Below are 17,603 nucleotides of genomic sequence, written 5' to 3'. Positions count from 1 at the left end.
TAGATAGATAGATAGATAGATAGATAGATAGATAGATAGTGTGAGAGAGAGAACAGAGGCAGCAGTAAAATTTCTGCATTCTCCATTCTGGACGTCTGTGACTTTATTGTAGCCTACTCAAAGCTTTACGTTCCCTCTTTGCCGTCTTTGGATTCCCGCTGAGGTAAAGAGAAAGATATGATGCTCTCGATGATTGCACTAGTAGTATAGTACAGTTTGGCATGTTTTGAACCAGCAGCAGCACCTTGGTGGAATCACTGCAGTTGGTTTTCCGTTTATTTTATCAGTCTGAGACTGAATGTTTTAGTGCTGATCTTTTTCCCCAAAAGGTTCATTTGTACGGAGCTTCAAGTTTCTTGTACATCACTAGATAGTTAGTGTGCTTGTTGTTTGTAGACGTAACATGTATGTCACCCTTCTTGCAGTGTAGCCATTACTAGGCCTGTACACAGGTGACAGGGTTGTGCTTTTTTGTTGTTGGGTCTTATGAAAGCACGTCATGTTCTGTATGCGTAGACCGAGTGAGATAGCGCAATGAGGTGTTTTTAAAAGGTTAAACCATTTCTAAAAGGCACTGAGAACAATGTAGTTGGAAAATTATACTTTTTATAATGAAATGCCGATTTGCGTCAAGTAACCCATGGGGTGTATCACCCCTCTCAAAACTGTAAGGTAACCTAAAAGGAGTTTTGTTTAGCAAGAGTGTTACGCACTTGCAACACAAATAGGTGATAAACGTGCTGAAGATTATAGATGTTACAAGAAAGTAACATGCAAAGAAAAGAAAGAGGAGAGATAAGGACAATAGATGTTTGATAGGAAAGAAGGAGCAAACCTCCCCGGATCCCCCCGCTATCCACCTACACTTAAAGGGAAGGACTCTGATTTAAAGTTCATCTCAGAAAGAACCAAGTCAAGTAGGAGCATCGCCTTGAAATTTCCCCCTAAAAATCTTAAGGTAAAAAGCGCCACCCCTAGAGTTTCGAACTAGGGCAATAGGTGTACAAGATAGTCTCAAATAGCGGGGAGGAGGAGGGTAACAGTTAGAAAAGCTGTACATAACACAAAATGCATGTACTTTCTATAACTGTATATGGGCGGTACTTTATAAGCTTGCATAATTGGGGTAGTAGAGGATAAATTCCGTATTGTATGTATAAATGCCTACGTATGTGGCAAATAGTTGGGATCTTTGGTTTGCATACACAAGACCTTGTGGAGAAGGCCTGTTATCTCGAGTATCTTCATCTTTCTGTGAAGTTATTGTCTTCAACTCAGCCTGAGTTGACCGAGACAGACACAGTCGAAGCCTCGTGAATAATGTAAATTGTGTCAAAGCAGACATTTTAACCAGTTACAAATGAGTGTGATGGGCGTGTACTGTTTCATTTCCACAGTAAATCTAAATTGAAGCTACTCTTATGTATATTTGATTTATTTCGCTGCTATCATAACATTTTGAGGTAGCATTCACCCACTTAGTATTATCGAACTGTGTTCATTGCATTCTTGTATTCTGCTGTTGTACATCACAGGATAAGCCTATTCCAAATTCTCACTATGATGAGCTTTATCTGTTACTGAAGTCATTTTTCGATTATTCTTAAAAAAGAAGACCGTGATAGATAATCCATTCACTTAAACAATCCCATGATGGTTGCTTTCTTCAAGCATTGGTTTTGTTCAGCGGTATGGTGGGCCTAGGTAATAAATGAACTTTATTTTGAAGGTAACTCTGTTATTTCGAAGACGGGACGTATATACTTCAAATTTTAATTGCATGAATATGTTTTGTTTCTTTTAATAGCTTAGACTTTGCATGCATTCTATTGTATTTATGCTGGTCTAATGAATACTGAAGATTACAATTACTTGTCAATCTTTCTCAACTCTCTCAGCACCCGGTGAGTCTGAACTTGAGCTTCTGCATCTGTCAACGTGTCTTACTAAAACAAAACACGATATTGTATTTTTGGTTCATTTACCTATACCCTGATTGCAGTGTGAGATCGTTGCTTGAATTTTATTGCCTTGGTTTGTTTCACGAGACACAAACATATCCGTTCTCCGTATTTGAATTATTCTTCATGGGTTTCATAACGATATTTCTCGCGATTTTCACCTTGACCGAATGATGGTCGACACCTGGATTACATACTACGTGTAATGTGAGAAGCCTTTGCTTTTCGTGAGTTTATTTGGCCATGTTAGTTTAAAATGAAATTGTTCTTTCACGCACAGACACACAGTATGGTTAATTTTTAAGAAGTTGCAAAATGTTGTGTTTTACTCAATTTTGGTTGAAGTAGCTTTAACTGAATATTTCTCCAACATGTCTGTCGATATTCTTCATATTGACAGATGTGACGATCCCTTTGTTGAATTTTATTCGTGCAATGTTTTATTGAAATTTGAGCCAAGATGACCGAGTTGTTGCTCTATAAATGGATCTTCTTAGACACCTGTATTTGTAATGGCATTCAGTATGATGTTCGTCACAGTTTTCCTCACAATGTTCTTATCTATTTCCTCTATTATAATGTTCGATACTAGCATGCCATCCTTTGAAGTGTACGTGTTAGAAAAGGTACCTTGATACGATTATTACCGAATGTTTACAGCCTAGATATAACGCACATAAAACAATGCAAATGCGTCATTTAGGTGACGATAGTATAACTTTTCGTATGCCAGACGATATTGTTCATTACCTTCAAAAGCGCTTTTGATACCACAATAATTATAATTGCGTCCTTCCCACTTTTGTTTTCACCACAGCCGGAAGTTGGTAACTGAGTTCTATCACGTTCAATAGCAAATAACTTTAATTCTTTACTTCTCTTTGTTCTGGTTATGAAGAAGATCGTCTGTCTGGGTCTGGCCCCAATTTTGTCTTCCCAATACACATCTTGTTGTCATTTTTTATACTCCTGATGCTGACATAATAATATTGGTAGTCAATATGCATGCCCTCCGCATGATTAAGTCTCCGTCGCAAAGAGACAATCCCCGAAACGATAGCAATGCGTCATTGAAACTTGATGGAAACGTTACTTCTCGCATGAACAAACCAGTATGTAGTCAGCTAGCATATTAATTTCTGACCTTAGAACTAAAGGGAACTGTCTCCAACGTACATTTCGAGGAGATGAAAACACTCCTGTTGTAAGGTCAGTCTGGCTTGTAGCTCAATATAAAATATTTGACACGAAAGGACTGAAGTTGTGTTTGCTACCGACAATGGAGCACATTGATGGACATTGTTACACGCCATCTATAATTATATGATTGTTTTACGCTTACGATTGCACTGCGCACGCGTACTGGCTTAAACTGCACGAAACTTGCACAAAGGTTATTTGAAAAAAGTCTTTTTGGTCCGTGTTGTCAGCGTGGAAGCATAATTATGAAGAGCACATTTATTTTCCTCTCATTGTGTGCAGGAACTCGGCAAACGTAATGTATTGAATATTGAGCGCCTTATTTTTAACAGCGATTCTAAACGCTTTCATTGTTACTTCGGCTTGTTGGTGGTGCGTGTTTGAAAGCACTACCTTTCTGTTAGTGTTTTGTTTTGATTTTTTTCATTGTAAGCTTTTATTTTTAAATGCATTATACAAAATGTATAGTTCACAGAACTAGAACACACGCACGCACTCCCGCACATACACGCAAACACACACATACACACACACACACACACACACACACACACACACACACACAAACAACAAACACACACACACACACACACACACACACACACACACACATACTCTCTCTCTTTCTCTCTCTGTCTCTGTCTCTCTCTCTCTCTGTTTCTGTCTCTGTCTGTCTCTGTCTCTGTCTCTGTCTCTGTCTCTGCCTCTCTCTCTCTCTCTCTCTCTCTCTCTCTCTCTCTCTCTCTCTCTCTCTCTCTCCGTCCCTATCTCCCTGTGTGTCTCTCCCATTTCACTGCCTCTTTCTCATGTCACACCTTTACATCTAATTCTTATGTTCCCAATGAAATAATGCAAGTTTATGAATTGTAATATTTGAATTTAGAGCCAGTACAAAGAGCGAGCCATTAATATAAATATTTTGCGGCCCCATCAACCGTATTTAAAATTCCACCTTCAGTCTAAAGGAGCGCAGCTCCTACTCTGTTACCTCTTCGACTTGAATACGACGCTTTTTCTCCACAATTCCTCAGTATTCTGCTCAGACACCATTCGTTACGATCTATAGACCTAGAGTCTGGTGTAGTAGGAAAAAGACCCATGAAACTCGACAGTGCTAGGCTCAGCTCTGAGAAGCCCCTTTATGTCTAATAGGGTTTATATCTGCAAAAAGACTAACACTCTTGAGACTATGCATGACTTCAACAATGCATTACGTGGCTTGATTGACTTAGATGTGCGTCAATATTTAAGTGTGTGTTTTTCTTTAATAGCATTATTGGCGATTTATTTTCTTTTACTCTAATTTTTTTAGTAGTGTTTATATCAAGTAGTGGCCTCTGTTGTCTGCTAGACATTTGCTCGTGAACAGTTGCCATTGTTTTTATTTGCCGTTGTTCGCTTAGCTATTGCTGTTATTGCTGATTTAGCTTATTGTTTTATGCCTTTAGAAAAGCGAGCTGGCGTGGGGGGGGGGGGGGCGGACAGGCACTCTTTTACCAATCATATGCTTATTTAAGAAATATCGTGTTGAAATGCACTAACATTGCAGAGCTTGCATTTAGTATCCAGTTTGCTGTGTGTCTGCTGCAGTATTGCATGGTGTTATTTATGAAGTTAGTTTTTCGTGTGTAACATTAAGCTCAACACATCAAACAGCTTCTGAATGCTACTGACAATTTCAACATATTTCTACAGATTCATAAAAGTTGTGATATTCCTTTCTTGTGCATTATTTTAATATTCACAGCTAACTATGCCTTCACCAGCTTTTTTGTTTTGACCTCTACGATTTTAGAATATACTGCTCAAACGTTGTAAGTAAAGGAATATTTGTTAACCTTAGCACTTTGATGAGTTGGAAATTCGTGCTATTCACCCAGCCAGGCACAATAATTCGTAGAGGTTTCAAAATCACAACAAACTCATGATGCATATATACGGGTTTTAGATCCCCAATCCAAGCCGTGTTATTGATATGAACACATCCACCCAGTTATCCATAGCTATGCGTCTCAAAATGTGCAAGGGCACGTCTACAATTCAAGAAACACAACTGCTGCTCTCCAAGACATATATGCGTCCTGGTTATAATATTGTTGTGACAATTCCTGTCTTTTCATATTCTTCAACTGTACCTTGAATGTATGTACTAGAATGCTCTTTCTTTAAAAAGTATATCAACGTTTGGCACCAATAACGATTCCTAATTGTATTTCTGTGACCAGGCAAAAGATGTTGGCAAGTATGCCTTGATCGGAGCCGCCTCCCAGCTAGGTGGTATCCTGAGAACCACCATCTCCCTGACAGTCATCATCGTAGAGTGCACTGGAGACATTACGTTTGGCCTCTGCATCATGATCGCCCTCATGATCTCCAAGTGGGTCGGAGACTTCTTTACCACGGTCAGTGTTTTTGTCTATGACTTGGAATTATTTTTTTTAAAAACATTTTTAAACATCCCGTTTTGAAGATATTGATGTCATAAACGTTTCCAAAAAAAGAGTCATACGAATCGAGCAGCAAGCACAGGTATTATGCTTCTCGGTGGATGTTTCTGAATTGGGAACTTTATTTTCCTCTGTGTTTGTGATTTCGTCAAGATAATTCAGTGTTGCGTTTGGGGCCAGGAAAAAGGCTATTGTGGGACGGGGTTTTTTAATATTGTCATTCCTTCGTTTTCTAACTCTCTTTAATTTTATAAGTTGTACATAATATTTCTCTTTAACCCACCAAAGCATTTAGTCGTAAATATACTTTGATCTTTAAAAAAAAAAATGAGTTATTGTTGATTTCTTTTCGAGGAAAGGAGAAGTGGTGTTGGGTGCTGCAATGAGTTGAGTTTTTTTCATAATGAACGCTATTAATTTGATTGAAATTCTGGTTGTATTACCTCGCTTTTCTCAAATGAGGACGGTTTCTTGTTCTCAGGGCCTGTACGACATGAACGTAGAAGTGAGTGGCATCCCTCTCTTGTCCTACGATCCTCCTCCTCTCTGCGACCACGTTTGTGTCAGGTGAGTGACGTAACAACACCCGTTTAATAAGTTTTTTGTACCTCATGCTGGTTAAGAAGTATCCACGTCCTGATTAATGGTTTCTGAACGTCAAGCTTGCGATCCGCCGCTTTTATTAAGCGCATGTCCAAAAACCGAGTCGGTCTGTTAGGAAAACTGGTCAGTCGACGACCTGGGGCTCAGTATCGTAATGCAGACTATATTTTTTTACTTTGATTGGCTGTCTCAGTAAGCAATGGAGCCAATATTAATCATTTTATGGGTTGAACACCTTTTTGTTTCAATTTATGCTTATATTTTTACTGGTCACCGAACTATTTCTTCCTTAGCATCTGTCATCGTATCTGCATTTTTTTTATTTGAACCTTTGTATTTATCTGACTAAAGTGTATATATTTATTTCCCTGTCAATCAATACCATGTTAATTTAACTAATAATTGTTGATTGAGCTCCGGTTGCACTTGCACGTCTTTCATTTTGCTTGTCCGTCTGGCAGACTATGTCTTCACGTCTGTCTGAATGAGTCTTCTCTTTTTTATGTATCAATTTCTTAGTTTGTGAAGTAAGTGTTTACCCAATTGTTCTAGAATATTTATCAATCTATTATTTTTCTGCATCGTCCAGCGACTTCATGAGTCAACCTGTGATGTCTTTGCTGCCGGTTGAGAAAGTGGGCCATATTGTAGACTGCCTCAGTGGCGAGACCTTCAATGGATTTCCCATCATCGAGCAGGACCCGAACGTAAGCGCTATGTTTTGGTTTTGTTGTACTTTAGAGGTTTATTAGACTGCTGCTCTCTTTCTAACGAGCGATAGAAACGCACCACTGATTAGTCGTTTTTCTTTTCTTTTTCTCTGTTGTTTCTGTATGTCGGTCTTACTGTTCCCCCAACCAATATGACCGTTGTTGTGACGATGTGTTTTTCTTCACTGAAACATTTTCTTTCTGTCAGTTCAGTGTCCTCAATGGGGAGCAATTAATGTTCCACTCTCAGAATGACTTATGTTGGATCTAGAAGGGCATATAATTCTACCTTTTAAAAGATTATGTCGTTTTTTTGTGGTGGAAAACGAAAGGAAATTTATCAGACTCCTGCACTAGAGTGAATTTTGCTTTGTTCCCACCCTGAGATAGTTTATTTTTTACACTACGGAAAGATGAAGAAATTCAGATTATAAGAAATGTGTCATTTATTTCGAAGTAAAGTGAAAACCATTGTCAACGCAGATAAATACCATGTACAAAGAAAAATTGGTGAATCTTAACGTGAGGAGTGCTAAGTTATCCAAAGAATTGTTACCCTTACTCTTGTCTGATAGTGAGGGGTATCAATGATTTTGTCGTGTCGTTCCTATTTTATATTTTGTTTGTTTTTTCCTACCTGGTTGTACACTGTCCAGTATCGTCGGTGGCTGGCGGGTGCTCTGGTGTGGTTTGCTTCTTCTTTCCTATCAAACATCTATGGCCCTTATCTCCTCTTCTTCTTTTTTATGTTTGTTACTCTCTTGTAACACCTCTAATCTTTTGACGCTCATATTTATGCAGTTGCGAGGGCTGTAAAACCTCTACTAAAACTAAACTTAAAGTCCAGTATCCAATACAGCCCACTATACGCTGTCTGTTACATTCAGAGTTGTATATTTCATTTCCCTCACAGTATGATCTCATGTACAAAGGAAAACTCAAGGGGATTATTCTCAGACATCAAATCTTGGTTTTGCTGCAGAAAAAGGTGAGTGTTTGTTTGTTTATTTGTTTGTTTTGCTTTTTTTGTGTGTGTTTGTGTGTGTATGTGTGTGTATGTGTGTGTGTGTGTGTGTGTGTGTGTGTGTGTGTGTGTGTGTGTGTGTGTGCGTGTGTGTGTGTGCGTGTGTGTGTGTGTGTATGTGTAACAGGATATTGTTTCAACTAACAGTTCTAGTTTTACACTTATTTCTTCTGCTTTTCTACTGTACTTTACTTACCCACCCCACCCCCCTTCTCCCTTTCTCTCTCTTTCTCTCTCTCTCTCTCTCTCTCTCTCTCTCTCTCTCTCTCTTCTCTCTCTCTCCCTCTTTCTCTCTCATTCTCTCTTGCTTTCTCTCTCTCTCCTTCTCTATCTCTATCTCTCTCACTCACTCAGTCTTTACCTCTCTTTCGGCTCAGTAATTGCTGTAACCCCTGACAAAATCTATCCTTAGGTGCAAATTGTTTTCTCTCTACTTGCCAACCGGGTTTCTACTATCCTTACTTAGACTCATTAAATTATCTTGAAGGACGAAACGTACGTACAGAAAACATTCTAGTCCCATTATATTTCAAAAATGACGCTCATTTAATGGTTTTAGAATAAGTAAAGGTCTGCTCTCCTGTGGAACTGAAAGCTGCCTAAATTAGCTTCAATGTATTGCTGGAAATATAAAGCTGCTGTTCATACATACTGTAGACCTCTCCTAGTCTCCTAGCATCCTTTTCCTTCAAGCGAAAACAAGACAAGCGATCATGGTTTGCTTTCATTTCTCTGCTGTTTAAAATAACAACCCTCCATCATCTTATTATTCTTTTCCCGTTACCCATCTTCCAAGTTCTCTGAGAAAGTTAGTCTTGGTCTACATCTGCCTGATTTGCTTTCTGCTGTGTTTCTCCTAGTATTAGAATGCCCTATTTTAAGCCCTCACGATTCCATCTCTTTTTAAAACTATTTTTAAATATTTGGGCCTCACGTTATCTAAACGTGTTGGTGTTGTGATTGGGATGAACAGTTAACTTATATAGCCACTTTGATCATGATCTTCACCAGATTTTCTGTCCAGAAGGGCAGATGCCAACGAATACCATCACTTTGGAAGATTTCGACAATCCTTACCCAGTGCCCCAGCGACTCAAAATTGAGGTGAGGCATGTGAAGTGATTCTGCGCTTTGGTTTACTGTCCTCCACACTTTACCATACCTTATGAACATGTTACCTTAACGATACTTCTCATTTTCTCACGTATTTCTTCATCCGATATCTTTCTTACCTTCAATTCCATGTCACTGTTTTCTGCCCACATCGTCACAGTACTGTTTACCAATAGCCTTGGTCACAAATTATGTTTCATCTACAGCCATGATTATATCTATAGTGGTGGCATGTGAAAATGAACTCGGTGATATACAAAGCATACTATTATGTACTATTTTGCTATTGAGTCTGATAAAAAGACGAACACGGACAATATGAAATCGTTTGCGCTTGCCCCATCCAACAGCTACGCATCTATTGGAACACAAAAGCTATTCGTTTCAATGATTCTGTTGTCAGTTGTTACGTGAATGGATACAGTGCAAATCAAGGTATGCACTTTTTTATACACAAATCTTATTTTGTTTCATTTTATTATTATTTTTAGGGGGGGCTAGGGGCAGTAGAAGTCTTTTTTTAAAATCCTAACAGTACCCACCTTCAGTTTTGCATAGTGTCCATACTTACTTCCTAACCAATACCAAAACACATCTTGCTTTCTGCAGGAAATTCAGCTGAGCGCCGAGGACAAAAATTGCGTAATGGATCTGACACCTTACATGAACCAGACTCCCTATGTCGTTGCTCCGGTAAGTACTGCTGAAGGACAAAGCAAAACGAACCGACGTTTGGAAATAATTAATGATACTGCTAATTTGTTTTGTCTTACTTTTACAATTTTTTTGGTAAAGAAAACTAATTTTGGCCCTGCGTACTTCATTTTATTATGGAAAATTTCCACTCGTCCTACGTCCACCATTATTGAAATGGGGCAATTTTTGGCGTCTGTCTCACTTCACCGTAAGTGACGTAATACTTCGCAGACGAGCAAGGTGTGACATTTTTACTAGTGTGCACGGAGGTTTAGATGAGACGCCAAAGAGAGCTTTCAATAAATACACTTTTACTAATGTTAACTTTTCTTGTTTTAGTTCATTCTAACTTTACAGTGTCCATTATTTCTGATGTGTGTATTAGGCTGTTGTTTTAACTCTAAACATGGTTTTCTGTACATTTTACCGTATGTTTGAAAACTTTGTTAAGATGATAAATGCTCTTGGTATGCGTTTCTTGCGTTGTCTTTTGCAAAACGCCTTCTTTCATGTATTGAGTTAAGCTTTAATTGATTTAGATAAAGCAAGCTCATGTACAGAATATATTTGACGGAAGCCCTCTCAAGACATCACAGGCTTAGCATCTTTGGTCAGTTGTCCTTATATGTTTTTACATAATTCCTATCTAGTTGCAATATACGATGTACATATCAACCAGTTTGCATTCACCAATGGTCTCAATGTCACAACGTAATGACTAGTCCTGCTCTTCTTTTTTTCAGAATTTCTCAATGCCCAGAGTTTTCAACCTCTTTAGAGGTCTTGGACTGAGGCATTTGGTTGTTGTCAATGATAAGTATGAGGTGAGGGCCGTTGAACTAGACTACTTAGTTTTTGTGGAATTAATTTTTTGGCGTGCGCGCGCGCGCGCGTGTGTGTGTGTGTGGGTGTGTGTGTGTGTATATGTGTGTGTGTGTGTGTGTGTGTGTGTGTGTGTGTGTGTGTGTGCACACGTATGGATTTTTTCTGCTTTTGTGACCGGAGGGGATGTTAAATGCAACAAAGAAACAATAAGTGCAAACAGATGTTGTCACAGAAGACATGAATTCCCTTTGAATCATGAAAAGATTTTTGGAAATGCATTAAAACAAAATTTAGAGAAAATCAGTTGGGAGGTGGGGGGGGGGGTGTTTTGTTATTCTGGGATTTTTGTTGTTGTTGTTGTTTGTGGTTGTTATGTGGGTTTTTTGGTAATTTTTTGCTTTGCTTTAAATTCATTTCTTGTGTGTGTGTGGGGGGGGGGGGGGATGGATCATGGGTGTACAAGATGAACACAAAGAAGAGTTTGCATTCACAGAACAGTTATTGTTTTTAGAAATTACACTTCATCTTCCAATAAATGATTGTCTGCATCAAGAGAAGTATGGAAAGAGATGAACCTGTCTGACGATTGACATTCTCATTGTCTGACGATTGACATTCTCATTGTCTGACGATTGACATTCTCATTGTCTGACGATTGACATTCTCATTGTCTGACGATTGACATTCTCATTGTCTGACGATTGACATTCTCATTGTCTGACGATTGACATTCTCATTGTCTGACGATTGACATTCTCGTTGTCTGACGATTGACATTCTCATTGTCTGACGATTGACATTCTCATTGTCTGACGATTGACATTCTCATTGTCTGACGATTGACATTCTCATTGTCTGACGATTGACACTCTCATTGTCTGACGATTGACATTCTCATTGTCTGACGATTGACATTCTCATTCACATCCATTGGTCACCGTAGTCAAGGGAACAAACCTGCAAAGCTCTAATTGATTATTTCTTCCTTTGTTATTCCCCTTCTATAGCGTCATTCATTTGCTAGTTTGAAATTGTTTTTGCTGGAGTTGGTCAAGCAAATTAATAACAATATAATATGACCAAGTAAGGCAACATACATAAAAAGGAATGAAAGAATAAACTAAAATATGATTTTTTTTAAAATTTATATAGAATGGCCCGTAGTCCAATGTTTGTGATCAAAGGTTAACACAGGTTTGGTACAAAGAAAGTGTTGTTCATTCATAGTACAATTAGTTATGTATGTGCTCAAGGAACATTTCAGACAAATCACATGCAATTGTATTATTTTGAGCTCTTACTCTCCTCAAAATCTTTGCATGACTTCTTCTTTTCTGATTTACCTGTTCGACTAAATTTTAGTCTTGTTATGATTTGAATTGGAGAATATAAACTTGCGCAACTATCTCTTGGGAGCATGTTAAAGAAATCAGTAGATTTGCTGGTTTTGAGAAATTTTCAAGGGGTTAAAGTACCTATAGACATAGTCTTCTGGACTTGGCCTATTTGCTTGCCTTTAATTTGCTTCTTCCTTTGTTTGTGCATACTCCGAATACTAAGCTGATATGGTGGCGGTTTTTACCTAAATCTGAAGGTTCAAAGCTCGAATCCTTGGAGGGGGGGGGGGGGGTAGGCTCATGATGTTTTTGCTCCTTCCTGTCAACCTGCTTTCTAACTAGAAAAAAATATTCTGGTCTTAGAACGGCTCATGTTGTGATTAAGAAGACATTTTAAGCAAATTAAAGCAAAGAATTACTTTTTAACGTGATGATTCTAGTTGTCAATTTTATTCTCCGCAGCCAATGGGAATGGTCACTCGAAAGGACCTAGCCAAGTACAGAGCCGAGATCAAGAAAGGCATGCTGCATATGCAACAGCTGACAGTGGAAAACAGATAGATCTCCGGATCAGTGTATACTTAGTCATCATTCATACCATTTTATGAAGTAGAATAAATGTATTTAGGTTCATTCTAAACACGTCTGGGAAATGAAAGAGATGTTTTGTTAGCGATGTTTTAAAATTCATGTCTGGAGATTTTTCTCTTAACATGATCCAGTCATTAAAGATTTTCTTAGATTTTAGCAGCCCATTCTATGTATGGAGATTTTTATACCTTGCGTCACTTTCGTTTTGTTTTTTTGTCAGTCTTTTTTCATTATGATCTAGATCTATATGACAATCAAAATATTCTTCTGAAATAACGTCGTTATGCCCGTCGTTACAACCCGTCATCCATGCAAAAAGTATACAGAGCTGAGATCAAGAGGAATGAGTCTGCAATAGGGCAGGTGGAAAATATAGATATATTATCAAGGTCAGCGACGACGGACTATTATTCAATGGCATCACTTATCAATTAATATTCGAGGGTTTGTTTAAGCTCATAACTATTACATAATATTTGACCTTGACAAATTTTGTTGTTTGTAAGTATGCAGGATGGTGTCTCGTAGGTTGTAACAGAGCGTCAGCAGCTGTTGGTGAAGATGGATAACATTTTCCCGAGCATTTTTATTTTTTCTGGCTTTCCCGTCACGGCTTTCATAGTTTATGCCTATACTCCTACAATTAAGTTATTACTAAATTATGTCCTTTGGGGCGTAAAAGTCGTGAACTGTATCTAGCGGTCAAGCACCATGATGCCTCATGTTTAACTGGTGACGTAGAAAACGGAACCATATAGGTCTGCCAATCTCATTTCCGACATCGCTTGGGAGTTTGTTTTACAACTCTCATGGTTTGATTATCTAGACTGGCCTTGTTTTGCCCATTGGGACGTAAAGGTCAATGTGTGAAGGAATAATGAGTCTACAGCGGCAATCTAATTGCCACCACATGGAGCAAGGATATGTTCGGTACAAACGGCTGAATATCTGCTCACCGTATGAAGGCAAGGGAAAGGAGGTAACACAGGAAGGGGAAAGGGGAGGTGTTTTGTTTGTATGGGCGTCTCTTTTGAGTGAATCTTAGTGATTTATCAATGTTTTTTCATCCAGAAATGGTTATAGATGAGGAAATGGGGATATGTACGTATATGATTTTTTTAGAATAAAAAAGAATAGGACAATGATACGGACAATTTTGCCTTTTCATTTTTGTTACCGACTTGTATAATTTTACTACAAGAAGGACATGCGCACTAATTCAGTCCGGTACTCTGAATACAATCTCAAGAAAGGAAAGGCTCGAAATCTTTGCACAAATTGCGAGTCGTACTTGACAAATTAGTAAGTACCAATATGATTATTATGCAATTTAAATGTTCTCCCTCTCAGCTTTTTTTCTAATATTATAATAAAAATCGACCGTTTTCAGGATGGCCCTGGACAGAACAGAATAAATATGCACATTATTCCTTTGTTTTTAAATTTCTGAGTTCCAATAATGGCGATACCTTTTTTGTGCCTTCTTTTTCTGGTTAAACCTGGCTCTTTTTCCCTCTAAACTTGCAAAAACAAATTCAGACGGGCCAAGGTACATAATAATTGCATTGAGTATGCAAAGTTTCTCTGATGATTTGACGTAGGCGGAAAAGACATGACGATTATGCTTTACGTTCTCCTGGTAAAGGGCAACCCATCCTGTTGAAGAAAACGATATGCTCTTTATCGAATACCGAAGGGTTGTAGCAACCCACACTCAACTTGTAGGCAGGGCATGACCTTTCAGTAGGTTTCAAAACCATCGTGCGTGATATAATATTATAAGGTTAATCTGTTTTTTAATATAGATAGACTTCGTTATAGTTTTAATATTTAGATGTTCCAATAGATCGCGAACCTTAGCTGTACGATGAAGGCCTCGTTGTGTCACATACTTATTTAGCATTGTGGCGACAGAGGAGGGCTGTTTGCAACAATAGCTTAATGCGTAAGGTACTTCCAGACATCAGGTGCTTCCAAAAATCTATTTTTTGTTGTTGTTCACTTCAATATTTACTTCCAATGAACAGCTTTCAACAACGAAGCCTTAGTTCTTTATTAAAATGTAGCTATAGACTTAATATTTTGAAATGATTCTTTTATTATTGGCATGTATATATGTATATACATGTATACATATTCATATCTTCATTTTCAACAACTGATACACGGATATTGAAAAGGACAAAAGAATTTCCAAAGTCATCTCGTAAGCTTCTTTTGTGAGCTACTAAAGGTTCAGCTTATATAATAAGTTCCACACTCTCTAAACAATTGCGAAATCGTCAGCAGTTTAATGGTTTACGTTTAACAGCATTTTCCTGTTAATCGTATTCGGTTAATACTTATGATAGTGTAAACTCACCCAAACATTTTCCAGTGGCAGCTCTTTCTGAGCAGACAGCGGATTATCATGAACCTCAATCTCATTTTTTTCAAAAACAGCTTACAATAGTTTAAAGGTTGGCTTTGGAAAGTCTTCTTTGTATTATTTTTCACATTTATCTATCAAAAATGACTTTATTATGATATGTAACGTTGATTTGTACGTATGATATCTTTTCACCAAATATGCAAACTGTTGTATGTGTTTATCCAGTCTATGTAGAATATGATTTCATCAACGGTACGCCATATTATATCATGTGAATGTACAGTTTTCATTTTGTATGCGCAAACAGAAGGAAACCAGAGCTTTATTATCCTATTCAAATGAAACTTATTGTAAAGCATTAAATTTTGTTCTCTTAAGGGTTTGGTCTTTGAAAGCTTGTAATGATTACCTTATGTTCACAAGTCTTTCCATGTTGTGCAATTTGAAATATTTGAGCCTCTGTAGATTGAATAATGCATGCTGAAGCAGTATTTTCCTGAGTATTTCTTTTTCTTCTTGTTATAGACGTTTATGGTGTGTAGTTAACGGATGTTAATAGTAAAATGTTTTGCCTCAGTTTGACGATAAAGTACAATTTTCTTATGTTAGATTTTAAAACTCAACTTTGACTAAATGCTAAAGGAAATGTATATGCGTAAGTGTGCGAGTGTGTGTATGTTTGTGTCTGTGCGTGTGTGCCTGTGACTGACTGTCTGTGCCTCTGTGGAAATTGATTGTGTGTATCGGTGTGTGTGTGTGTGTGTGTATGTGTGTGTGTGTGTGTGTGTGTGTGTGTGTGTGTGTGTGTGTGTGTGTAATGCATTTTCCAAGAGATCTCTTCACGTCTTGATAATTTGGAACTTGTGAATTACCTGTGCAGCCTCCATCACATCAGCTGTCGTGCAGTTTTCATCAAATACCATTCAAAGTAAATATAACACTGTGCTGTGAATGGGTAAGAAACAGTCTATAAGAGCATTTCCTAGATATCCCGTTTTAAAATAAAAGAATAACCGAGTCGTTTGCGTCCAGTAAGACTGCATATTAGGAAGTGAGATATCAATTCTAATTTTATTACAGACATCAAAATACTCAAATGAAATTAATTTATCCAGTGGTCATTTGAAAGGATTTGAACCTATATCCAAAAATATCTGAAACATAAAGCTCTATAAGAAGATAGCTACAAGCTCTGAGTTTATAAGGAAAATGTAAGGGTTGCCATCTCCATTTAACCATGCAACATTTTCATAGAAAGGTGTCGAAAAAATTTAACTGATCTATCGGCTAAGAATTCTTTTTTGGTTTACCTTTTCAATTTTAGAAATTAATTTTTATTTTGTATTTTACTTTTCAATTCTACACGGGCAATTGGCCGCAAACTCAAGATTATACAATATTCCTAAAGTTTAAAGTATCATTAGTATTATCTCTAGTTCTTGTATGTGTATATAATGATGTGTGTGTGTGTATTTGTGTGTGTATGTGTGTGAGTGTGAGTGTGTTCACGGCATAGGTGGGGTTTTCTTTTGTCCTGTCATCATTTTCTTTATATCACTGGTTCTAAGAAGTGAAAGGTCAAACCAATTTCCATTCCCTTATCCTCCTTTTCAGTTACTGTAAGAAAAGAAGGTGCTCCCGACTGCCGAGTTTTTGTTGTGTAATATATTCTAAACAGTAATTCCCCATCTCTTCCACCATTCCAGTTTCAGTGAAAAGCCACTTACTGCCTCAGGAATGCGTACTGTTGTAGACAGCATTATATTATACTGTTTTGTTGTTTTGTATGCGTCATACTGGGATTAAATGGTTCGAAATTGACACGGAGTGCTTTTCATTATTTGCTCATGTTGGCTGCCAAAGATTAGCCGCTAAATTGTTTATTTTCCTGTATAAACGTAACTGTCGAGACAATGTGCAAAGATGAACTAAATAAAAGCCTTAATGTGATGTATAATCAAGAAAACATCTCTCTAAGTTGTGTCTTTTCAACTTTACAGAAATGTTTGAATTATACACTTGCTCACAACGCATCATAACAATAACTGTGAAAGATGGGGTTACCTTGGTTTATACTGGCGAATAAACTTTTAGCGTGGCAGATGTTTGACCGCCAGTGCTGGTGAATAAATGCGGCCTTTCTTTTCGATGACATTCCATATCTGTGGTACTTTGCACAAAAGTCCTCTTGTCTCCTTGAATATAATATGCAACACTCTCTATGCTAAATTAATCGTATAAACGTAGTATAATTATACCAAGTGTGATTCCTTGGCAATTTACTGCACACCGTCAACTCCAACCAGACTGTGCAAGCGTGTCGAATTCGAGTTATCCATGCTTGGTTGTATGTCAAACCAATGATAGTACATAACAAGATGGGCCACTCAGCCAAAAAAGTGTCCGCAGGAAGTATGCTCTTTGCTTCAGATGGCGCTGCAGTCTGTTTTGAAGCTCTCTTTCGTTTTTCCAGAAAAAGAATAGGAATAGCACCTCCTTGCGTGCGCAGATCGACTGCTGTTCATCAGCAGTTCGGGTACGTTCAGTGCGGAGTTTTAGTTTTTTAAAATTTTAATGACCTCTCGCCTTTCACTCTAAAGTCAAATTAAACAAAGAAAACCATCACCCTTTCCTCCGGAAGAGGTTTTTTGTCAGCGTAACCATTTTAAAAAAGCGTTCTTCCGAAATTTATCCCAAAACTTGCTAGTTTCACTTTGATTTTTAA

General features: G+C 37.8%; 1 protein-coding gene across 1 annotated transcript in view; it reads left to right on the top strand.

Moving 5' to 3' along the window:
• Positions 1–16,831, top strand: part of LOC101863064 (chloride channel protein A) — a gene marked incomplete in the record, with an annotated part of 79,438 nt that extends 62,607 nt beyond the window's left edge. The window contains 8 exon segments of the mRNA XM_035972956.1: positions 5,394–5,563; positions 6,090–6,175; positions 6,801–6,918; positions 7,835–7,909; positions 8,957–9,049; positions 9,668–9,751; positions 10,498–10,578; positions 12,379–16,831. Of these exon segments, the coding sequence (XP_035828849.1) occupies positions 5,394–5,563; positions 6,090–6,175; positions 6,801–6,918; positions 7,835–7,909; positions 8,957–9,049; positions 9,668–9,751; positions 10,498–10,578; positions 12,379–12,477 (806 nt within the window).
• Between the last annotated feature and the right edge of the window lie 772 nt (positions 16,832–17,603).

This window comes from Aplysia californica, unplaced genomic scaffold (genome assembly GCF_000002075.1).
Source record: "Aplysia californica isolate F4 #8 unplaced genomic scaffold, AplCal3.0 scaffold00924, whole genome shotgun sequence".
NCBI classification, from domain to species: Eukaryota; Metazoa; Mollusca; class Gastropoda; order Aplysiida; family Aplysiidae; genus Aplysia; species Aplysia californica.
Note: the sequence above shows the minus strand (reverse complement) of the source record. Positions and strands in the feature narration are given on the sequence as shown.